The sequence below is a fragment of the Macaca nemestrina genome, chromosome 20, assembly GCF_043159975.1.
Source record: "Macaca nemestrina isolate mMacNem1 chromosome 20, mMacNem.hap1, whole genome shotgun sequence".
NCBI lineage: Eukaryota > Metazoa > Chordata > Mammalia > Primates > Cercopithecidae > Macaca > Macaca nemestrina.
This window is the reverse complement of record NC_092144.1, coordinates 68,049,996-68,074,414: the sequence shown is the minus strand read 5'-3', so window position 1 is coordinate 68,074,414 and position 24,419 is coordinate 68,049,996. Positions and strand designations below refer to the sequence as shown.

General features: G+C 53.4%; 1 protein-coding gene and 1 pseudogene across 1 annotated transcript in view; both read right to left on the bottom strand.

Annotated features, from left to right (window-relative positions):
* The window catches only part of LOC105488065 (zinc finger protein 135), a 39,562-nt gene that overhangs the window by 8,664 nt on the left and 6,479 nt on the right, over window positions 1-24,419 (bottom strand). Inside the window, exons 4-8 of the mRNA XM_071086219.1 lie at window positions 24,007-24,101; window positions 7,191-7,329; window positions 5,766-6,384; window positions 4,402-4,641; window positions 797-1,073 (exon numbers count right to left, since the gene is read on the bottom strand). Of these exons, the coding sequence (XP_070942320.1) occupies window positions 797-1,073; window positions 4,402-4,641; window positions 5,766-6,384; window positions 7,191-7,329; window positions 24,007-24,101 (1,370 nt within the window). The remainder of the gene's footprint in view (window positions 1-796; window positions 1,074-4,401; window positions 4,642-5,765; window positions 6,385-7,190; window positions 7,330-24,006; window positions 24,102-24,419) is intronic.
* On the bottom strand, window positions 11,321-19,417 carry LOC105488064 (mitochondrial proton/calcium exchanger protein-like; annotated as a pseudogene).

Below are 24,419 nucleotides of genomic sequence, written 5' to 3'. Positions count from 1 at the left end.
GAGGAGGCCGGGTGTGAGGAGGCCGCGCACGAGAAGGAAGCCGGGCACGAGGTGGAGAACACGCGCGAGGCCGAGATTCTCACCGGGTCTGTGGAGACGCGCAGCCCAGGGGTCATGCCCTGGCTTCTGGCAGGAACGGCTGGCCCTGCTCTGTGGGAAAGGGGAGGTGAGCAGCTGGGAGGCCGAGGCGGTGCTCAGGTCCCCAAGCCGCGGAACTGCGCCAGAGCCTAGCTCCGTGGAGAGCCCTCCAGGGCCCCGCGTACCCGTTTAAGCGCCTGCTGTGTGTGGGGCGGCCCCCCGCGCGGGGAAGGGCAGCCTAGGGTTTCCCCACCTGTCTGAGGGAAGCTGAGGGCCTGGCGGGTGCCGACACATGCCTGCTGCGCAGACTCTGGGCCTTAACGCTACAGTGACAAGGACCGGGTGGTTGCGGTCCCCTGGCCCTGGGCATTGTGCCTCACTTTCCCTCTTCTATCAACAAGGGTGGCGGCCCAGTGCCCGGTGTAGGGCAGCAGTGGGGCCGGGGGCGGGGCGCGCGTTCCCTCAGGGGCTGTCGGAGCAGCTCCAGTACAGCTGAGCGTTGGGCCCCGCCCTCCTCTCAGACCAGGGATGCCTCCCAAATCCTGTCCCCGCCAGCCCCGAAACGGCCTTCCCCAGGCCCCGGGCAGCAAAACGGACTCCACACAGACGCGCGCTGCTGGAAACTCGCCCCGCCAGGGCCCCAGGAAGATCCCCGGACCCCTGCACCCGGCCCGGCCCAGCCTGGCCTCCCCTCCCCCACCTCGCCGGCCTAGCTCACCCGCCTGAAGGCTAGACAAAGGCCGCGGCACCGGCGGCCGACACTGCGCCTGCGCGCGCCTGACTCCATTTCCCGGAAAGCCGCGCGCGCATTTCCGGCCGCGGGTCCCCACGTCGCTGTCCCCCTTGGCTTTGGCGGCCTCCCAGTGCTGCTGGAGCTGGAGTCAGCGGGCCTGGTGAAACAGGGCGCGGGAGGTGCCTGGGCATCAACGCGGGATCGGAGCCACCTGGAACGCCGTGAGCTCCCGGCGCGACCACACGGGCTTTCGTGTTGGAAACTCCACCGTCAGCTTTGTTGCTGCAAACAAAGCAGTGGTTTTTCAAAACACATACTTCAAACCAAAGCATTCACCAAGATCGCACGCACGGGACTCTTTGCATTTTCCACACTGAGGCAGCCCTGGAGACTTCCTGTTGTATTTATTACATGGTTATAAGGAACATAATGTGCAAGACACTAACACTTATGACGACTTCGGACATTGCTAGGTAGTCAAAATTGTGCATTTGAACAGCAGTATAATATTCAAAGCTGGTGTGTTCTCGCGGACATGAAATGAATTGTCATTTTTTGAACATTCACCAAAGCCTGCCAGGCGCTAGGCCCAGGTTCAGCAGCACACAGTAGCGAAGCCCCCATTCAAGCGGGCTTCGTTTCACCAGCATACATCACACGTGCATGGAGCAGCCAGGCGAGAGGAGCTGGGAAAGCCAGGGCTGAGCCTTGTGCTTTTGCCCTTTTAAGAGAGGACTGATTAATTCCAATCAGCCTGGGCTTGGGAACTGTATTTGAAGCTGCGGAAAAGTTTTAAGACAGGGGCATTTTTTTTTCTTTGACTGAACTCTGAAAACAGCAGAGAACACAATACGAATTCTCATACCACACACAGACACTTGAAAAGATCTAGCTGGTTGACACATAAGTTAAGACTTTAAATGTCATAAGCCCTAAAACAGTGGCAATTATGAAGAGATATAATGGCTCAAAATCATAATGCACTGATGTAAACAAAGCAAAGGCAAGCTTCTTGGCTTTTAAGGGTGTCCTGTACGTTCCAAGAGCTGTAAAGCCCCACATTAGTGACCGTCACACTGAAAGCCAGCCTGCTTTTCACTCTACTGCACTAAAGAGGCTTTCCATTGTACATAAAATGCCATTTTTCAGTTCTCTCACTCACAAACCCAAATGCCACAAAACATTTTGTGTGTCTATGTTTTTCTTTCACAAAATGTATACTCTTTTGTCCCCTGCCCCCACCCCACCTCCTCCACCTGTTTCCTTTTACTGGATCAAAAGGTATGAACACACAACTTATGGTGAAGTCTTTTTCCCAAGCGGTCTGATAGTCCTGGTGAGAAGCTGTCGGTGGTGCCACACTGAGCTTGCTCAGCCCTGATGGTGGCCAGGCGGCCCTGCCCAGCTCCCTCACACTTGCCCCTCTGTTTCCTTCCTCAGACCTTCTGATCCTCGGTTTTTCTCAGCCAGGTTTCTAAACCGTACATGCCAGCAGGGGCGGGCTCTTTCTACAGGGGCAGGTGCTGCTTGGCTCCAGCCAAGTGGGGTCTTGCAGACTGGTAAGCCCAGCGTCCCAGGTCTGGATTTCTCAAAAGAACCCAGAGATCGTGATTTCTGTGTGAAATCTCTTGATTTTTAAAAGCTGGTAGGGATTTCAAAGGCTTTAATAACACTACCAGTCAAATAAGACGAGCTGGAGGCTACTCCGGTGCCGCCCTTGCTGTGGTCTGAACCTCCTGCTCTTTCATAACCACTGGCTGGGCCCTTCTCAGCTCCTTCTTGGCTTCCTGTCCGAATCTCCAAGCAGAGCATTGCTGGTTGCCTCTCTGTGTGGCCTGGGACAGGAACCCCCACCATGAGCAGGTGGGCTGCACATCAGTGTAGCTTCCAAGCAATCCTGCAATCACAGCATGGATAGCAGAACTGTGTCATGCTGTATGTTAATGTTTAAAAAGCTAATCTGTTCAACATATACATTTAAAATATACTGTGACAGTTACAGCTCCCTGGACATATTTCTCCCTTAAAAAAAAATTTTTTTTTGAGAGCTTCAAAACCTAGCAGTGTCCAGCCCTCCTCTGACCCAAGAGACCCTGGCTGCCAGGGAGAAAGGTGACCTGTGAGACTCTAGTCTTCCAGAGCATTAAGTGCCCAGGGCTGGGCTCACAGCTCCTGTGACAAGGGCTGGAGGACAGGAGACTGGGGCACATTATGATGGGGGTGTTGGGGTCTTTGGGGAGTGCTGGCAGAGGAAGGCACAGGGTGAGGGAGGCGTGCTGAGGTGCTGGGGCTTCCACAGCTGGGGTGAACCTAAAGAGAAGAGAGAGGCTAGCTTTGTGTCTCACTGCAGCTCAGGCAGGGTCTTGGGACTGGGCAAGTTGGGCGAAGAACACCACGTGGTGGCTTTCGAGAGTTGCGGCAGCTGCCACAACTGCTCCAGGACCCTGGGCCACGTCCTTGCTTCTGTCAGCTAAGGTGGAGTGCGTGAGAGTGGCCCTCCGGGGTGGCCCACCTCCCCTCAGAGGTTGAGGGAGGCTTCCCCGGCTGGAAACTGCAGCCCACAACAGTGTCTCAGTTATCTCCACAGGGACTTCCCCTCACTCATTGAGTCATCCCTTCACTCTGCAGGGCCTGTTGTATGCTGAGTGTGGTCAAGTGTGGCAGTGGAGACTGTTCTAGGCACAGGAGGAGGCCAAGGTGAGAGGCAGTGTGGAGTTAGGCAGAGACACAGTGAGTTAAGGACACCAGCCTCCACCATCCCAGTGCTGGGAGCTGTGGAGGCAGCAGGGCCACAAAAGACACGATGGAGCTGCCCTGCTGGGGTTTGTCTTTTCAGTGTCTGCATTTTAGAGGGACCCTGTTGGCTGCAGGATGGGGATGGGGCAGAGGGAACGGGCTGGAGGCAGAGTTTGCTTAGAGGCAGCTGCAGGCATTCAAGAAATGGGGAGAGAGCCTGGGGCTGATGGTGCAGAGGAGAAAAGAGAACTCAGAGGGGTTGGGAGGTGGGTTCCCAGGGCAATCAAAAATCCTTCTGGGGCCTTGGAAGGTGGTGGTCCCTCTGAGGAGAGTGGGAACCCCAGAGGGGAGGCAGTTTGCATGTTTTTTGTTGTTTTTGCACAAGGGAAGATGAGTTATTTGGACAAACTCAATTGGAGGACTGAGGGACACGAGATGGATGTCTGTGGGGCCAGCCCAGGTAGACTTGAGCCTGACTGATGCCCTGTGTTCAATGGCACCCACTTTCTTGTGCAATTCTGGCACCAACAAACAGCTGTGATTGTGCCTCCAGCAGGTGGAGACCGAGATGGAAACTGCATGGAATGAGCCCCTGGCTCCCAACAAGTGGGGGCACTCGGGAGAGCTATCTTTACATATCCCATTGTGCGAGATGATCGATCTGCCCCTGAGAGAAGGCTCAGGGGGGCTTCCCAGAGTAATGGGCTGACTGCGGGGCCAAGACCCCACCCTCCATCCTGAGCTCGGTAGAAGAAGCTCCTCCTTTGCAGGATGAGAGAGAAGGCCCCAGGAGGGGAGCTGGAGCCCATCAGCAATTAAGGCATAGGATAGAGCCAGGAGCCCCCAGTGGGGACTGCAGGGAAAAGCTGGGGATGCCGGAGGGAGCCGGGGAAGCAAAGTCCAGAGGCCCGGTTGGGGGCGCTCCAGAAGGCAAGCGCGAGAAGGCAAGCACGGCAGCGAGGATGAAGTGAAGGCAGCGGCGGGTCCGCGGGACCTGCACAGCCTGTGAGGGCCGTCGGGGACAGAGGCCGAGAGTGGGGGCAGATTGGTTGAGAATCAGCAGCAGGCGGATGTGACGTGGGTAGGTCCAAAGGCTTTTGAGTTAGAAGGCGACTTGGAAAAATGTCTGCCTGTGCAGATTCACAGTCAGCCCAACACTGTGTTTCAAAGTGAAGTTGGGAGGAGAAAAAGAAAAAGACAAAAACTTTTAAGGCTTGAAAGAGGACAAGTGTCCAGCAACAATGAGTTGGGGATGGGCGAGACGCTGAATCTGAGGCTGGCTCCCTGCTGTGACCTCACCGCCTGCCCACCTCTGCTCCAGTCTAGCAGGAGAGGCCGCCCCACTCTTTGGAGACCATCTGGTTCTTCCTGGCAGACCAGAATGCCAGATTTTTATGGTTTAAACAAATGTTGGCATCCATCTCAAAAAAAAACTCCTTCTGTAAGTCAAACAAAATATAGGCAGGTCAGTTTTGGTCAGGCCTAAAGACTGCGCCTGAAATCCTTAGAGACAGGAAGCAGATTCTGGTTGTCAGGGCAGGCGGAACGGCGAAGGCGTGCTGAGGCCTGTGGGCTCTCTTTCTGGGCGAGATGAAAATGTCTTTGGAGCTAAAGAGTGCTGGTAGTTGCACAGTGTTGTGAATGTGTTTAATGCCACTGAACTGTGCATTTTTAATGACTGAAATGGTAAATTTTATGTTTCCCAAAAAAGGAAAAAAAACAAAACCCTGTTTATCTGTTAGGTTCCAAGGGGGCTGAGCTGGCAGGAGGGCAGCCGGGGTCAGCTGTACCCTTCTCTGGAGTTGGAGCTGCCCAGGCCGGCTCCCGCCCTCATGGCCTCAGGGATATCCACAGTGAAATGAAAACCCAGCGGCAGAGTCTGCCCCTGAGTCAGGTGCTCACAGGGAGACCTGGACAAGGCTTCTGAAAGACGAGACGCTAATGAAACTCCTCTTCAAGCCACTTGCAAAACACAGTGTGCAGGACTGACCAGGTTTTGCTGTGGAACTGCTGCTTCTTGGCCGAGATCCTGGGAAGCCATGCTCGGCTCTGGAGCAGGTGTCCAGGATCTTCTGAGAAGCAGCCTGTGTCCTTCAAGAGGAGTCCCATGGTGGCCAGGGGTTGGTGGGGCTGGGGGATGTCCCCCATCTTCTGGTGCCCATCGGTGCCCCCCGGGGACTCAGGGCCAGGTGGCCAAGGCCCGAGGCTGGCCATTCACATGTGGCCGTGGGCCGTGTGTAGTTTCTGATGGTCGATGAGGTGGACCATCCAGGGGAAGGCCTTCCCGCAGACGCTACACTGGAAGGGTCTCTTGGGGCTGCGAGGGGCCACTGAGCCTTGGGCTCCATCCCCGGGTGGGGCGGACTCCCGGGGGCCCTTGCTCCGGGGGACTTTCTTCCTGGGTGGCTCCAACAGGTGGATCTTGCCGTGCTCAGCAAGGACAGAGCTGTGCAGGAAGACCCTGCCACACTCGGGACACGGAAAGGGCCCTTCCTCGCGATGGGTCTTCTGGTGCTCGATGAAGTGGGTGACCCAGGTGAAGACCATCCCGCAGTCGGCACACTGGAAGGGCCGCCCACCTCGGGGCCCACGCAGCGTTGCTGAGACCGCTGCAGCAGCCTCTTGGGTGCCACCTTTGGTGTGCTTGAGGGATGGCTGGTGGCGGACGCTCTGGTCAGTGTTCCTGTTTCTCCTTCGGGAACTGATTTTCTGAGCACTCGGACCCTTGAGGCTTGAGATCACAGCCCCTTCTGCACGCAGGTCTGAGGAGGGCCCTGCGAGAAGATCCTCAGGCTCGTCCCAGATACATGGCTTCAGAGACAGGCGGGCCCGGGACCCTGTGGAGGGCGAGGGAGACAGGTCACCTGTAGTGAGTGGATGGCTTTGGCATCTCCCTGTGCCCCCCAGGGGCGTGGAGGACCCCAATGACTGAGCCAAGTCTGGGCCCTTCTTCTGCTCAATATGTCCCCTGTGCCCTCAGTTCTGTCCTTTAAGATACAAGGGCACATGTGGCTGGGCGCAGTGGCTTACGCCTATAATCCCAGCACTTTGGCAGGCCGAGGAGCGTGGATCATGAGGTGACGAGTTCAAGACCAGCCTGCCCAACATGGTGAAACCCCATCTCTACTAAAATACAAAAATTAGCCAGGTATGGCGGTGGGCACCTGTAATCCCAGCTACTCAGGAGGCTGAGGCAGGAGAATCGCTTGAATCCGGGAGGCAGAGGTTGCAGTGAGCCGAGATTGCACTACTGCACTCCAGCCTGGGCAACAGAGCAAGACTCCATCTCCAAAAAAAAAAAAAAAGAAGGGCATGTGTTTTGGGAGCAGATCCCACAGCACTGGCCCCTTATTCTTACCTGGCTGGCCTTCTGGGTAACCCTGTGCTCCAACACTGTCAGACTGTCTGCCTTGGCTGCTGTTCAGGTGGGGAGGCTGAGGCCCTTCTCGTGGGCTGAACGATATATGTGGCAGTTCTAGGGGCCCCTGATCTCAGTCCCCACAGGAGGTGTGCATGGTTTCTGGGGGAAGTGTGGAGTTTACCACCGAAGCCCCCAACTCCACCCATTAACAAAGTCTGTGACTTTGGGTTGAGGTGCCAAACTCCATTTCCAACCCTTAATCCACACAGGAGCCAGACTCACCCAGCAAGCCAGGGGCATGGGGCGCCTCGGCCTCCGCCCTGGTGTGCAGACTCTGCAGGAGCTGGGTGGGCTCCAGCCACTCACTTTCCTCAGGGAGTGCCGGGGCTGCTGCCGCTGCATCCAGAATCAGCTCAGACGCCTGGAATGGCAAGCACAGGACTGTTCGGCAGCTGCCCCTCAGGAGCCGTCCTCCCCACCACCACGGAACAACAAAGGAACGGGCGTCATCCCCAAAGGCTGTCTCCCAGGGCGGTATGTGGTGGCGTGCCTGTTGTTCCCGTGCTTTGGGATGCTGATGCCGGAGGATTGCTTGAGTCCAGGAGTTTGGGACCAGCCTGGGCAACATAGCAAGACTCTGCTTATACAAAAAGATAAGTAACCACTCCCAAGGAGCTCTTACCAGGACCTGAGACATAATTCGAGGGGCCCCTGTACAAAATGGAAATGCAAGTCCCCTTGTTCAAAAATAGTTGATCATTTCAGGACGGTGGCAACAGAGCATAAGATGGAGCCAGGGGACCCGTGCCACGGCTCAGGTCACTGTTACCCGCTGGGGCTCCTAACTCCCATCCCCCAAGGCTGCACTGTCCTTGCCCACAAGCCCAGAGAAGGTGGGCGACTGCACAGACTTCACATCCCACCTGCGACCTATGACCTCTGAGGCACTTAACCCTGTCCCGCCCAAAGCGGGGATCACCACTTCCTGGGAGGAGACTGAGCTGTAGTTGAAGAGCAAGAATTCAAAACAGAGGGGCTTGGCTTGGTGTCCAGGCTCCAGCTCTGCTCGCTCTGTGACCCTGGCTGAGGAGCTTTAGCTCTCTGGGTTTCCAATGAGGATGTAGGTTCTACGTGCCCAGAGCCTGGTACCATCAAGGGCTCGGCAAACTGCAACAGGGTCGTGTCAAAGGAAAACACAGTGACACTTATCAATGCAAATCAAGTTGTTGGGGGAGGTATGTCGAATCAAACAAAGCATGAGAAGAGAGACCAGGAGTCAAGCACGCACTGATAAGGTCTTGAGTGGGTCTTCGTTTTCTGCTGCCCCAACCCTGACTGGATGCACAGGGATCTCAGGAAGCTGTCCAAGATTCCCAACAGCTGGGCAGAACCGGAGTGGAGGGATTGCTGGGCTAGAGACAGAGGAGGGAGGGAGAGAGGGAGCTGGTGGCAGGAAGGGAGTTAAGGCACAAGAGTCTTCCTGCTCTCACATTGGGAGTATGTGGATGGTGTGTTTGGCTGGGCTGTTGATTTTTATTTATTATCAAATGCTAGTTTTGATTGTAAAACATGTTGAATTCTGAAATCGTCACCAGAGGAGCCATCATCTGCAAGAGTAAAGGTGGGACTCCCTTTTACGCCTCTTTCCGGTACCTGGCTGCTGGGGGCCACTGTGGACAGTCAGCCTACTCCCTACTTCACCCACCTTGGTGTCTGTGACTAATCAAGGGCAGCAGAGGGGCTGCGTGGAGAGAAGAGTGGGTGGCCTGTGTGTGTGTGTGTGGAGACGGGCATGCTTAGTTCCCCTGACTCTCGGGAGGCATCAGCACACTTGGGTTGGGCACAGAAACCAAGACATTCCTGGGGCCCTATCTGTACCTTCAATGCAAACACATCCCCATAGCCCCAGTGAGCCACTGGCCACAGATCTGGGCTCTTATCCTTCCAGAGATGGACCCAGGTTTATTGTCTCAGGGATGACAGGTGGGGAGATTGGACAGGGGAGGGAGACGCAGTTACACCCTGGGAAAGTCCTAATGCAAACCAAGCAACCGAGAAAAAGAAAACAAGAATGAGGGTCCAGGCATGGTGGCTCACGCCTGTAATTCCAGCACTTTGGGAGGCAGAAGCGGGCGGATCAAGAGGTCAGGATATCGAGACCATCTTGGCCAACATGGTGAAACCCATCTCTACTAAAAATACAAAAATTAGCTGAGTGTGGTGATGCGCACCTGTAGTTCCAGCTACTTGGGAGGCTGAGGCAGGAGAATCACTTGAACCCAGGAGGCAGAGGTTGCAGTGAGCTGAGATCGCACCACTGCACTCCAGCCTGGTGACAGAGTGAGACTCCGTCTCAAACAAAACAAAAACGAGAATAAAGGAGAAATGTGAATGCCTGGCAACTTACTGTTTTTGAGGAATTATCTTAATGGCTCTATTTTATTTATTTATCTAGAGACAGGGTCTCGCTCTGTCACCCAGGCTGGAGTGCAGTGGCGCGACGTCTGTCAGCTCACTGCAACCTCCACTCCCTGGGTTTAAGCGATTCTTGTGCCTCAGCCTCCCGAGTAGCTGGGACCACGGGCTCGTGCCACCACACCCAGCTAATTTTTGTATTTTTTGGTAGAGATGAGGCTTCACCATGTTGGCCAGCCTGCTCTTGAACTCCTGACCTCTAGTGATCCACCCACCTCAGCCTCCCAAAGTGCTGGGATTACAGGCGTGAACCACCGCACCAGGCCAGGAATTATCTTAATGGCTTTAGTTGGGGCAATGTTGCTGGGTTATTTTGGAAAAAAAAGAAAGGAAAGAGTGGAGCAACATCACCAAGACGGTGGAGTAGGAGATACCAACCTTCATTTCCCCCTCCCACTACCCACACACAAATCAACTACAGACAGATATTCACAAGCCAGAATAGCCCAGAACGCTCAAGGACCCATTGAAGATCTGCAGCAACACAGTGGAGTAAAACAAAAAAACCCGAGAACGTCCACATGAAAAAGTTCACTGGTGAGATAATGCATACCTGAGATGCCAGGAGAACACTGTGAACAAAGAAGAAAAGCAGAGGCCACGAGTGTCAGCTACACTGTGGGAACCACCAGGGACCCCAGCAGTTTGCTCCACAGAGGACACTGGCATCACTTACCACTGACAGAGGTTCCAACAGTCATTCCCGCCAGGGCCTCAGGGTGCTACACCCATGTGATCTAAGGGACCTTAGAGTGCTACCCCCAAAGGGCTTCAGGCAGCTACTCTTACAGGCTTCTGGCAGCTCCCCACATGAGGTGATGGCGTTTCAGTCAACAACAGACCACACACACCACCGTGGTCCCATAAAATTATAATGACTGTCTTCCACCACCATTTGAAGTCCAACTCCATAGCATACACTGCTTCCTTACCCTGAGTGTGCACCAGCAGCCCCCTGCCTACAACTCCTCCAGGACCAGCAAAGACCTGAATGAGTACCGCAAGCAATACAGAGGAAATCACAGAGGGATCCAAGATCTGCAGGATGATGGTACAGTGTTACAAGCAAAAAGATCTGATGGTGTGTCTTGACTTAGGCTGGTTGCAGACTGCACAGTTAAAACAGTTACTGGAAGATCAAGGGGATTTGTATTTGTGCTTTTGGAAAATGCTAGTGCTGTTAAGGCCTTGGAATGGAAAGAACAGAAGCTGGATGGCAAATTGATAGGACCACCCCCCACCCCTGCCACATAGAGCCAAAGCTTGAAAAGGGAAAGAACCCCCTGAAAGGTTTTTGTGGGTGGATTGAGCCCAGCTACTTCTGAAGAACTAACTAAAGAATATTTTGGAGGTTTTGGAGAGATTGAAATTTTAAAGGCCAGGCGCAGTGGCTCACACCTAGAATCCCACCACTTTGGGAGGCCAAGGCCGAGACTGGAGAATTGCTTGACACCAGGAGTTCAAGACCAGTGTAGGCAACATAGCTAAGTCCCATCTCTACAAAATTGGGAAATTACCAGGCACTGTGGCTCAAGCCTGTAATTCTAGTTGAGATGGGAGGATCACTTGAGCCTGGGCAGTCAAGGCTGTAGTGAGCTGTAACTGCACCACTACACCCCAGTCTGGGGAGATCCCATCTCAAAAAAAGGAAAAAAGGGCTGGCCTCAGTGGCTCATGCCATGATCCTGGCACTTTGGGAGGCCAAGGCAGGTGGATCACTTGAAGTCAGGAATTCGAGACCAGCCTGGCCAACGTAGTGAGACCCCGTCTCTACTAAAAGTACAAAAATTAGCCAGGTATGGTGGTGTTCGTCTGTGGGGCAGGAAAATTGTTTGAACCCAGGAGGTGGAGGTTGCAGTGAGCCGAGATCATGCCACTGCACTCCAGCCTGGGCGACAGAGCAAGACTCCATCTCAGAAAAAAAAAAAAAAAAAAAAGAAAAAGACAAAGAAAGAAAGTAACATGGTCTCATTCCATTGTCCAGCCTGGCCTCCAATTCCTGGGCTTGGGTTATCCTCTGGCCTTGGCCACCTCAAGCACTGGGATTACAGATGAAAACTCAGCTCAAACCACAGCATTTACACTTACCTACGTGCCCCAGGGCAGTTAGTATACTCATTAAGAAACACTTGCAGGGTTAAAGCTATAAAATGCCTATTCATCAATTTTTTTGAGAATTCATAAATATTAAGGATCTAAAACAAACTTCTTTCTCAAGTAATTGAAATCTGAAAGCCTTTGGAAGCCAACTATCCCTGCACAAAGGTTTACAATTGAGAAATATCTCCTGTTCCTATTTTGTCAAGTTTCTTTACTGGCTGAACAAAAAGAAGCTTTGAGTAATGGAGAAGGCATCCTCTGAGCGCAGCTGCTTTCCTGGCTGCCTGTGCTGTTCCTATGTCTTCCAAATCCTATGCTTGGAGGCCCCTGGAGGGACATTTTTGCCAGGAACCAACCTGACCTTAAAAAGATGAGTGTGAAACAGCCGGCTGGGCAGGAGGGTGGAGGTGGCCACAGGACACTGTCTGCCCGTGCCCTGGCCAGCCCGACCATGCTGCCGAGTGCCGAGTGCGGAGAGGCCGCCCTACCCAGAGGGCACAGGGCAAACCCTAAGCACTGCAGGTATTGTCATTGAAGCCCCAGGGGATGCCCTGTGCTGCATCTTCGTGCTTCAGTGACCAGCTTGCTTGTTAAAGGAGCCCAGGGGCCTGAGCCTGCAACACCACAGGGGTAAGAAAGGCATGCTGCTGTGGGTGCACTGGACTCAAACCTCGCATTAGAAGCTACAAAGAACCCCAAATGCGCTTCAGAGCCCCACCAACCCCTGAGCCAGGCTCATCCCTGACACAGCAAATCCACTGCAGCCCCTGTGGTGCACAGCCCAAGCACCACCCAAGGGAGTCTCATGGCCAGGGCTACGTCCGAGTCACGATGGCTCTTGGGGCAGGCACACCGGCGTGGGAAAACTCTGTGCCAATCGACTGCTTAAAGAATTGGGGGAAAATAGAAAGTCAAGAAAGAGCTCTGATACACAAGGGAAACCGCATGTGAGAAGCGGCACTCCCAGCAGGGAGACATCACTCTCCAGAGGCCACAGAGATGGCAGATACCTCTGTCTCCACAGTGACCCAGATCCAACTTGAAAGCGTTCAGGAAGACAGGTCTATTGATGCTGAAATCTAGAAATCAAGGTCCACAGGTGAATGGAGGCATCTTTAGCCCTGAGGAGACCAGGCTGTGTCTCCTGACATCTCTGAGGGTGGGCACAGCAGCCAGCTCTGTGTGGGCAGAGCCCACATGGTCCTTATTCCCCTCCCTGGGGACAGGGCAGCACAGTCAGACGCTGAGACGTGAGGCTACACACAGGGGGGCGCCTTCCTGCCTTGGCCTGGCCCGGCCGCCTCTAGAGCCAGGAGGCTGTAGCAGCCATACCACAGTGGATCCAGACACGATTCTGTGGAGGGGTTCTGGGATTCCAGACAGATTCAATCTCCATGGAATGATGAAAATGAAAGTTTACTTGATTATGGAAGTCTCTGACTTATTCCAGCCAAAGTATCAGATGAGCCACTAAGAATCACCACAAAGCAATCGCTCTCATGGCCCTCGCCAGGGTGGCGGCACAGCAAGAGGACAGGTGCCTGGGCCGGTGGCTCTAGCTCTTCACCTCTGCGACTTCCTTCTCCACCTTCTCCTTGGCCTTCTCCTTCTCCACCTTCTCTTTTTCCAGTGTTGCTACAATCTCAGCCACCTGGCTGGTGCAGACGTGAACATCTTTGTCCACCAGCTCAATCACCTTGACAAGGTGGTTGAAGTTGACCTTGCCATCCTTATTTCCTTTTCTCTTCTTTCTTTTTTTTTTTTCTTTTCTTTCTTTCTTTTTTTTTTTTTTTTTTTTTTTTTGAGACGTTGTCTTGCTCTGTTACCCAGGCTGGAGTGCAGTGGTGTGATCTCAGCTCACTGAAAGCTCCACCTCCCGGGTTCACACCATTCTCCTGCCTCAGCCTCCCGAGTAGCTGGGAGTACAGGCGCCCACCAGCACGCCTGGTTAATTTTTTGTATTTTCAGTAGAGATGGGGTTTCACCGTGTTAGGATGGTCTCCATCTCCTGACCTCGTGATGCACCCGCCTCGGCCTCCCAAATTGCTGGGATTACAGGCATGAGCCACCATGCCTGGCTGCCATCCTTATTTTCATCCAGTGCTGTGGCCAGGCTGGTGAGCTTGCTTTCGGGAATGTGCTTGACTTGCTTCAAGGCATTGATGAGCTAGGCAACACTGATGACATTCTCCCCCGTGGGCATGCCCTTGGCTGGGGCCAACTTGCTGGCCTGCTGGTCCATCTCCAGCTGCGAGATCAAGCCGTTGATCTGCCCGTCATCTGCTGCACCCTTTTTGTCAGTCTCTTGCTGGCTTTAGATTCTTCCACGTATTTTTCTTCGCCAGTCTTTGAAAGTTCCTTCTTGACCTCCTTCAAGTCCTCGCTGTAGTCCTGCATGTCCTCCTTCAGCTGCTCCAGCTCCTCCTTCTCCTTGGTGAGTGACTTCTGTTCCTGCAGCTTAGAGCAGGCATTCCTGAGGATGTTGATTTCCTCCTTAGTGATCTCTTCCTCCTTCAAGCCCTCCAGCATGGGGGCAGTGTCCTTCAGGATCTCTGACTGCAGGACTGTGTCAGGCACTTATGGCTGTGGCTGGACCCCTGGCCTTTGGGGAGCGGCTTCCACATGTTTGGGCTCAACATCCTTCGCCGCTCGGAGTGCTTCTGCAGCTTCCTCTCACGGTGCTCCTGCTGGATGGCCACCTCCTCCTGCAGTGTGGCCTCCAGCTTGGCCTTGTTGTCCACCTGCTCGCCCTCCACCTCGGCCACTTTCACCTGCGCTTCCTTTGCCACAATCTCTGGGAGGGTCTGCAGTGTGGACTTGAGCTGGTCGGCTGGTGAGAGGGTGTCCGGGAGGTACATGGTCAGGGACAGGATGAGCAGCGATCTTGGGATCTCCTGATGCAGGTACAGGTCCAGCCACTGCTTCAGCTGACCCCTCAGCTGGTTTTCTGTGACGCCCAGGGCCCACATGCCTCGTGCCTGACATGCCACCTGCATCTCCTTGACATTCAGGCTGTCGACCCCTTCTTCAGCAATCAGCTTGTCCTCTGCCTTTATGGAGTGCAGCCGCATGGTGAGCTGGAAGCGCAGGAAGCTGTAGCTCGAGCAGCTTGCAAAGGGCCACCAGCTGCGGCTGTATCAGGTTGTCCAGGGTCAGCTCATTCTCAAATAATTTGGAAAAACGCATGATTTTCTCATTGCTGGGGCTCTCCCCTGTCTCCCGGATCTTCTGGAAAAACAAAAAACAAAAACAATTCTTTGGTGGCGCTGCCCTTGGCTGCCTTGTTCTTCAAGGCCATCTCAATGGTGTCCTGGAGGAACTTGGCCAGCTCCAGCTTGACCCAAAGCTCCTTCTTCAGCCTCTCCTCCTTGATGAACTGAGTCTCAGATGTGGATGGCAACATACTGGGGAAGAGTTTTACAGCAACAGGCAGCAGAAACTCCACAAACAGCACCACTGCTAACACGCACCAGGTGGAAGAGATTGGCGCAGATCAGGAGGAACTGCCTGCCTGCCCGCGGGTCAGGGTGTGACCCTTGAGGATGCGCCGGAGCATGCGTGCTGCCATCTTGGTGTCGATCTTAGCAGGCGGAAGCCATGGTAGTAGTGCCTCAGCTCGCCCAGCACCTTCTGCCCCCAGGATCACCACCACCTCTGCGGGGGCGCTGTACACCAGGCCGCCTTCCCCCACCTTCTTGTTCTTGTCCTTCAAGGACTTGAGGGACTTCACTACTATTGAGTCATCGCCAACAGGGCGCGAAGAGTGCCATCCGTATACAGGAAGGCACCGAGGCCCCGGGACCACAAAACCCACAGAGGTGGGGGTCCATGGCGCTCTCCACGCCGTGCGAAGGCACTCGGGCCTCAGAGCGCAACAGCTGAGGTGATCGCCTCTGAAGGACGGATACACAGGATGGATGCGAGTACAGCAGCCAAATGGAACTTTCAGGCAGCTCCTCAACCCTAGGATGTTGGCACAGCTGAGATGAGCTGGATCCTCCGGACTACCCCGCGGGGCGGTGACCTGAGGCGGCGGCGGCCCGGCAGCTCCTCAGTAAGATGGACGCCATGCCTGCGCTGGCTCCTCCTCCTCCTCCGCGGCGGCCGCGACTCTTCGCCCTCTCGGCGGCACCTCAGGCACGGCCGGCGCGAACGGTTGACGGCGGCGGTTGGCCTCCGACGGGAGGCGCACAGCTCCGATGTTTTTGTGTTTTTAAAAAAGGTATAATCCTTCTTCCGCTTCTTTCAAACAAAGCTTTTGTTTCTGCTGCCTCCAGAGCATAACCTTTCTGTGGGATAATGATGTATCATTTGTTTCTTTTAAAATGACACAGTGTTTTTGTTTTTGAGACGGAGTTTCGCTCTTGTTACTCAGGCTGGAGTACAATGGCGCGATCTCGGCTCACTGCAGCCTCTGCCTCCTGGGTTCAAGCGATTCTCCTGCCTCAGCCTCCCGAGTAGCTGGGATTACAGGCGTGCACCACCATGACCAGCTATTTTTTGTATTTTTAGTAGAGACAAGGTTTCACCATATTGGTCAGAATGGTCTTGAATGCCTCACCTCCTGTGATCCGCCCAACTCAGCCTCCCAAAGTGATGGGATTACAAGCATGAGCCATCGCGCCTGGCTTGTTTATGTTTTAATATGTTGTTATAAGAGAAAGTTTTTCAGGCCAGGCACAGTGGCTCACACCTGTAATTCCAGCACTTTGGGTGGCTGAGGAAGGAGGCCAGGAGTTTGAAGCCAGCCTGGGCAACATAGTGAAATCCCATCTACACAAAAACTAAAAAAAAATGTTAAATATATAAAAATTAGCCGGTGTGGTAATGTGTGCCTATGTTCCCAGCTACTCAGAAGACTCAGATGGGAAGATCGCTTGAGCCCAGGAGGTTGAGGTTGCAGTGAGCCCTGATCATGCCACTGCACTCCAACCTGGGTGGCAGAATGAGATTCTGTCTCAGAAAGAAAAAAAATGTAAAGCGAAAACTTACAGTTAGATAAATTATATTGAAGAAGAAAATATATTTGTCAGTTTAGTAGCCTCAGTGCGCCATGTTTATACAGTCCACAGCATAATAACTTCCCAGGCCTTCACATTCACTCACCACTCAGACTCACCCAGAGCAACTTCCAGTCTCACAAGCTCCCTTCCTGGCAAGTGCTTTATACAAGTGTACTATTTGTCTTCTATTTTGTATTTTTACTGTATCTTTTCTATGTTTAAATACACAACATTGTGTTACCGTCACCACAGTATTCAGTGCAGGTCGGTAGCCTAGGAGCCATGGGCTGTGCCGTCTAGGTATGTGAGTGCCCTCTGCGATGTATGCATGGTGACGAAACTGCCTAAGGAAGCAGTTCTCAAAAGGCGTCCTGATGCTTCGGCGGTTGTACATGCTCAGCGATCGCCAGTTGTGCCCACTCCACAGTGCCTTCTGGCGAGCCGGGCTGCCCCACGCAGAGCGGCTCCACCTCTGCCTCATCTGTACTCCCACTCTCCAATACCCGGCGGCTTCAAAAGCAGAGGTACCTCAGGCAGTGTTAGCTTCCTGGCAGCGGGAATGCCTGGACTGGCGCGCACCAGCACCATCAATGCCCCTTCCCAGAGCTGCTGTCGCTCCACGCAGGTGCCAGGCCTCAGCCCTAAGGCCCCTCCCTCCACAAGTGCCGCTCACTCAGGGATGCTGGGGCACCCTGCTGCGGCTGAGCCAGCCCCACAGCCAAACCCAGCGCCAACAAGGATCCTCTCAGCAGCCTTCCCCACCTACGACCACCCAAAAAGAGAGTCCTTTGAGTTGCTGTGTAGTGAGGGGATGGCCTCTGAGCGCAGCTGTGGTTTCTACGTGGAGTCTGGGATGGGAGAGGGAGTCAGATAGCACATCTGCCTGCAGAAGCTGAGGAAACCCGTGGCCGACAACTGTAGTCTACCCAGGTTAGATGCCTCCGTTAGATGCAGAAGAGAGACCACAGGCCCACGAAACTTTGTTTTGGTGCAGGAGAGGGGTTCTCATGATGATCTTTAAATTTATTTTAGGGCCAGGCCCGGTGGCTCGCGCCTGTAATACCAGCACTTTTGGAGGCCGAGGCAGGCAGATCATGAGGTCAGGAGATCCAGACCATCCTGGCTAACGTGGTGAAACCCTGTCTCTACTAAAAATACAAAAAAATTAGCCGGGCGTGGTGGTGGGCACCTGTAGTCCCAGCTACTCGGGAGGCTGAGGCAGGAGAATGACGTGAACCCGAGAGGCAGAGCTTGCAGTGTCCCAAGATCAGGCCACTACAATCCAGCGTGGGCAGCAGAGCCAGACTCCGTCTCAAAAAAAAGAAAAAAAATTGATTTTAAAGTTAAATGGAAAAAACGAACATAAAGACTACTCCAGCCTGGAATATATTGATCTTTATACCAGTGTGGTCATAAAATATATAATTAAAAAAATTTTTTTCTTGAGACAGAGCCACCCTGAAGAGCCCGTGTCCCAGCAGCGGGGTCACGCTGGCAAGTGTTGGGTGGCTTGTGCAGCTGCCCCACAGCAGGGAGGCTCTCTGGGGCCGCAGAGATCTGCCGGGAATGACAATAGAGTGACTAGTCTAAGGACACTGAGGTTACCAACACTGGGTACCCAGGGTTCCTCCCAACTGCCTGATGCCAACACATCTTCATACTTAGGGACTCAGGCTGGCTTGCCTCAGGCTGGTGTCAGACACAGGAACACAGTAGGTGGCCCCAGCAGCAATGCTCACCTCTGACCCTGACTTCCCCCAGGTGGCGTAGGCGGTGCAGTCTCAGCCTCCCTTGGGTGCCCTCTGGAACCTCTGACACCATCCCTGTCCCCCTAAATGAGCCCTTCTCTGCTCTATACTCTTGAGAAGGTGACCATATAGTATCTGAAAAATGGGTATGCCTCACATTCACTGTAGCTTGGCCTATATTTCCCATAGTCATCATCTCCATTGCTGTATTGGGCATTTTTTTTCTTTTTTGTTTTTGAGACAGGGTCTTGCTCTGTCGCCCAGGTTGGAGTGCAACAGCGCGATCTCGGCTCACTGCAGCCTCCACCTCCCAGGTTCCAGTGATTTTCCTGCCTCAGCCTCCTGGGTAGCTGAGATCAAAGGTATGAGCCACCATGCCTGGCTAATTTTTGTATTTTTACTAGAGATGGGGTTTGGGCATGTTGCCAGGCTGGTCTCGAACTCCTGACCTCAGGTGGTCCGCCTGCCTCGGCATCCCAAAGTTCTGGGAATACAGGCGTGAGGCCCCACGCCTGGCCGGGCATAGATATTCTGACACAATAAACAATAAATTAAAATTTGGCCAGGCCTGGTGGCTAATACCTGTAATCTCAATACTTCAGGAAGCTGAGGTGGGCAAATCACTTGAGCTCAGAAGTTTGAGCTCAGTCTGGGCAACATAGAGAGACCTCGTCTCTAAAAAATATGAAAAATGTAAACAGGCATGGTGGCATGTCCCTATAGTCCCAGCTACTTGGGAGGCTGAGGTGGAAGGATCACTTGAGCCTGGGAGGTCGAGGCTGCAGTGAGCCATGATTGGGCCACTGCACTTCAGCCTGGGCGACAGAGTCAGATCGTGTCTCAAAATAATAACGATGACAAATAAAAATTAAAGTAAGTCTTTGCCACTTAAAAATTAGCCAGATATGATGGGACTTCATGAACTCCCCGGTAAAGTAGTTCATATTGTAAAAAATAAAGTAAGGCTGGGTGCGGTGGCTCACGCCTGTAATCCCAGCACTTTGGGAGGCCGAGGCAGGTGGATCACAAGGTCAGGAGTTCAAGACCACCCTGGCCAACATGGTGAAACCCTCTTCTCTACTAAAAATACAAAAATTAGCTGGGCATGGTGGCATGTGCCTGTAATCCCAGCTCTTCGGGAGGCTGAGGCAGGAGAATTGCTTGAACCAGGACCTGAGAGGCGGAGGCTGCAGTGAGCCGAGGTCGGACCACTGCACTCCAACCTGGGCCACAGAGCAAGACTCCATCTCAAAAAAAAAAAAAAGTAAAGTAGAGGTGCAGACTTTCCTCTGCATCTAATTAGGAATAAATAGTAACTTCTCTTAGGAAGCAAAATTTATTAAAAGACCTGTGCTAACATTCTTAAATATCTGCTAGCTGTAATAAAAAAATCAATGTACTTTATGTTCTTTTTTTTAAATTTTTTAATTTTTTTGAGACGGAGTCTGGCTCTGTCGCCCAGGCTGGAGTGCGGTGGCCGGATCTCAGCTCACTGCAAGCTCCGCCTCCCTGGTTTACACCATTCTCCTGCCTCAGCCTCCCGAGTAGCTGGGACTACAGGCGCTGCCACCTCGCCCGGCTAGTTTTTTGTGTTTTTTTTTTTTTTTGAGACGGAGTCTCGCTATGTCGCCCAGGGTGGAGTGCAGTGGCCGGATCTCAGCTCACTGCAAGCTCCGCCTCCCGGGTTTTTACGCCATTCTCCTGCCTCAGCCTCCCGAGTAGCCGGGACTACAGGCGCCCGCCACCTCGCCCGGCTAGTTTTTTGTATTTTTTAGTAGAGACGGGGTTTCACCGTGTTAGCCAGGATGGTCTCGAACTCCTGACCTCATGATCCGCCCGTCTCGGCCTCCCAAAGTGCTGGGATTACAGGCTTGAGCCACCGCGCCCGGCCGTTTTTTGTATTTTTTAGTAGAGATGGGGTTTCACCGTGTTAGCCAGGATGGCCTCGATCTCCTGACCTCGTGATCCGCCCGCCTCGGCCTCCCAAAGTGCTGGGATTACAGGCTTGAGCCACCGCGCCCGGCTGTACTTTATGTTCTTAGCTCCCACAATTTAGCCTAAATATCTGCCCTGGCATGCTTATATTGGTCTAAGCAAGCATTAGGTTATAGCTTATTTCTCTTCCTTATTTGAAGGTGTTTTTACTTTTCTCAGCATTCCACAAGTTACTTCCTCCTTCCTTTGTTCTCCTCTGACTTTGCCTCTTTTAAAAAGTTCTTTTTTTTTTTTTTTTTTTTTTTAGATGGAGTCTTGCTCTGTCACCCAGGCTGAGTAGAGTGGAGCGATCTCGGCTCACTGCAACCTCTGTCTCCCAGGTTCAAGCTATTCTCCTGCCTCAGCCTCTTGAGTGGCTGGTACTACAGGCGCCCGCCACCACACCGGGCTAATTTTTTGTATTTTTAGTAGAGATGGGGTTTTGTTGTGTTAGTCAGGATGGTCTCCATCTCCTGACCTTATGATCTGCCTACCTCGGCCTCCCAAAGTGCTTGGATTATAGGCAGGAGCCACCATGCCCAGCCGCTTCTTTTAAAAAGTTCTAAGTTACTAGCCAATTAGGACAAATACAGAATGTAAGGTCCCATTCCAGCCAATGGAAACTGGACACAGCAGTAGGGTGGACACATCAGGTTATAAATGACCCTGTCTCCTTTGTTCAGTGTACTCTCGTAGCAAAACTGCTGGTGACTGTACCCTTTCTGCAGAAAGTAAAAATGGCCTTGCTAAGGAAATTAAATTTATGTTCAAGTGCTATTTCTTTATGGCACCAGGGAACAAGCATTTCAAACAATATGGTCGCATGTAAGTTAAAACAGGGCCTTCATGGATTAAAACTCATTATCTATAAAAGCTAATTAAGGCCAGGCGCAGTGGCTCATGTCTGTAATCCCAGAACTTTGGGAGGCTGAGGCGGGTGGATCACTTGAGTCGAGGAGTTCGAGACCAGCTTGGGAAACACGGCAAAACCCCATCTCCACTAAAAATACAAAAATTATCTGGTGTGGTGGGGCACGCACCTGTAGTCCTAGCTACTCAGGAGGCTGAGGTGAGAGGATCACCTTAGTCTGGGAGTTTGAGGCCACAGTCAGCCACAATTGTACCATTGCACTCCAGCCTAGGCAACAGTGAGATACCCCCTCCCCAAAAAACAGAAAACATGGAGGAAACCAAAGATGCTGCAAGGCTGTGAGTGGATGGTACAGAGGGCGTGGGGGGCTTGGAGGGGAGGCCTGCAACCTCAGTCAAGGATGAAGGAAGCTGGGTGGCCCTGAGAGAGAGGTGGGGGTGTCCTGGGGCCGCCCAGGCTGTCAACGGTGTGCTGGAGGGATTGAGGTCCCGACACAGCCGGGGATTGGCAGTTATTGTTCAAGAGGACAAAGAAGAGAGACAAGGTTATCATTCAGAGAAGGAGAGAGAGGGGCCTGCGCTCTGAAGAAGAATGAGGACATGGCCCTGTCTGTTCAGTGCCAGAGGGAAGGGGAAGTGATTCGATTTTGTTGCTGCTCTGGTCTGAATGTTTGTGTCTCTATGAAGTTCATATATTGAAGCCCTAACCCCCAAATAGAGGGGATTAGGAGGTAGGGCCTTTGATAGAGAATCAGGTCATGAGGTTGAAGCCCTCACAACTGGGATTAGTGCCCTTTTAACAGAGCCCCAGAGAATTCCCTTGCCCTTTCCACCCTGTGAGGTTACCTGTGAATGAGGCAGCCGACCCTCAGCAGACACTGGATCTGCTGGCAGCTTGACCTGGGACTTCCCAGTCTCCAGAACTGTGAGAAATAAGCTTCTGTGGTTTGTTTGTTTTGTTTTGTTTTGTTTTCCCCAGATGGAGTCTCGCTCTGTTGCCCAGGCTGGAGTGCAGTGGTGCGATCTCGGCTCACTGCAACCTCCGCCTCCCCAGTTCAAGCAATTCTCGCCTTAGCCTCCTGAGTAGCTGGGATTACAGGTGTGCGCCACGACACCATGCTAATTTTTGTATTTTTAATACAGACGGAGTTTCACCATGTTGGCCAGGCTGGTCTCAAACTCCTGACTTCATCATCCTCCTGCCTTGGCCTCCCACAGTGCTGGGATTACAGCCATTAGCCACCATGCCCAGCACTTCTGTGGTTTATAAGCCATCCAGGCTAGTTTTTTTGTTTGTTTTGAGACTGAGTCTAGCTCTGTCATCCAGGCTGGAGTATAGTGGTGCAATCTTGGCTCACTGCAACCTCCACCTCCTAGGTTCAAGCGATTCTCCGGCCTCAGCCTCGCGAGTAGCTGGGATTACAGGTGTCCGCAACCATGCCTGGCTAATTTTTTTGTATTTTTAGTAGAGATGGGGTTTCACTGTGCTGGCCAGGCTGGTCTTGAACTCCTGAACTTGTGATCTGCCCGCCTCAGCCTCCCGAAGTGCTGGGATTAGAAGCGTGAGCCACTGCGCCTGGCTGTTTTTGTATTTTGAGTCAGGGTCTCACTCTGTCATCCAGGCTGGAGTGTGGAGACATGATCATCCCTTACTATAGCCTTGAACTCCTGGGCTCAAGTGATCCTCCTACCTCAGCCTCCAGAGTTGCTAAGACTACAGGTGCATGCCCCTACACCTGGCTATGGTTTTTTTTTTTTTGACATGGGGTCTTGCTATGTTGCCCAGGCTGTTCTTGAACTCCTGAGATCAAGTGGTCCTCCCACCACAGCCTCCCGTGAGGCCTCACTCAAAGTGCTGGGATTACAGGGATGAGCCACCACACCCAGCCGTGTTTTGTTATAGCACCCAGAATGGACTAAGTCAGTGGGAGAGACACATGTGCAGTCTTTCAGCCTGTTACTCAGCTGCCTGAGAGTGGGCCCTGGGCTTAGAACACCTCCTTACCAAGAGATAAGGGGTCCCCGCAGTTTGTGCTAGGCGCAGTGCCTCATGTGGGGGTCTCTGTTTCCTAATGTGTGCCCCTTTGTTCTGCTCAGGCGTGTGCTTCACGTGGCATCTAGACAGCCCCACTGTTAGGTCAGGTCCCCTCTAGGAGGGACCTGCTGGCCTGGGCCTGACAGCCACATGGGCAGATGGTGCTCTGGCCCTGTTTCTGCTCTGTGAGCAAAACCTTGCTCTATCCATTGTTCCACCGTGCTGTGTTTCCCCTGGCAGCTCCAATACCAAGATCCAGGGGCAGAAAGTGTTCAAACTCACGGTAGCCCTGATCGTAGGAACACATGCTACTCACTTAGCGGTTCTTACTTTTGTTCTTTTGTGATTTACCCATTACCCCTGTATTTCACACATCTGCGTGGCTCCACCCCTGATTTTAATCTCTCCAGCCACACCAAGATCTGCTAGGCTCCCAACCCAGCTGGGCCCCTCCTGTCGCCTTGAGGCCTGTGCACCAGCAGGTCTAGCTGCCGGGGAGCCCTCAGCGTTTCCTTCTGGCCCCGCCCAGAATCCTGGGTTCACTCAGAGAAGGTGATCAGGGGCAGCAGGACTTTCTCAACACCCAGCATCTGGTGCTGGTGACACAGGAGGATGGGTCCTAACTGCGTGGCTTGGAAAGGACCGGAGGGGCTGGGGTGAGGCCCAGAGGCACACGGCATACATACATCTGCACTCACTGCCCTTGCCCAGCACTGAGCCCCAGGAAGCCTGGGGAATCTGTGGGGCAGGCGGGGAGTTTGGAGGTTGGGCTTTTTGGGAGCACTGGGGACAACCTCACACAGTCCTTGGATGGGGTTTCCTTGAGTCCGTCCCAGGAGCGGCACGCACACCCTGGGGTGCAGGAGCACGGAGCAGGGGGCCCTCGGGCTCACCTGGGATGGTTCTCTCTGGGACCTTGGACTCTTCCCATCTTCCTCCTCACCGAAACTCCAGTCCTGGTGTTCGACCGAGTCCAGAGATACCAGAACTGTGCGGGAGAAAGGGATCGTGAGAGGGGTCTGTTCTTCCTGGAGCCCCCAATTCTCCAGACCTTCTGGGGAGGGCAGACTTTCCCCAAACATTCCTGCAGCATCCCTGAGGCGCAGGCAAGAGCGATGGCTGTCATTCTGTCCCTCCATGTGGCTGCTGGGTAGGAACCTGTGGTGACACCGAGGGCTGCTGAGGACAAGTACCCTCTTCACTCACACTCCACACCCCTGTGTGCCTCCAGAAGCCCACGAGGACACGCACTGCAGCACTAACCAACTAGGGAGGCCCGGACACCGTGAGCCCGCTGTTCCCCAAG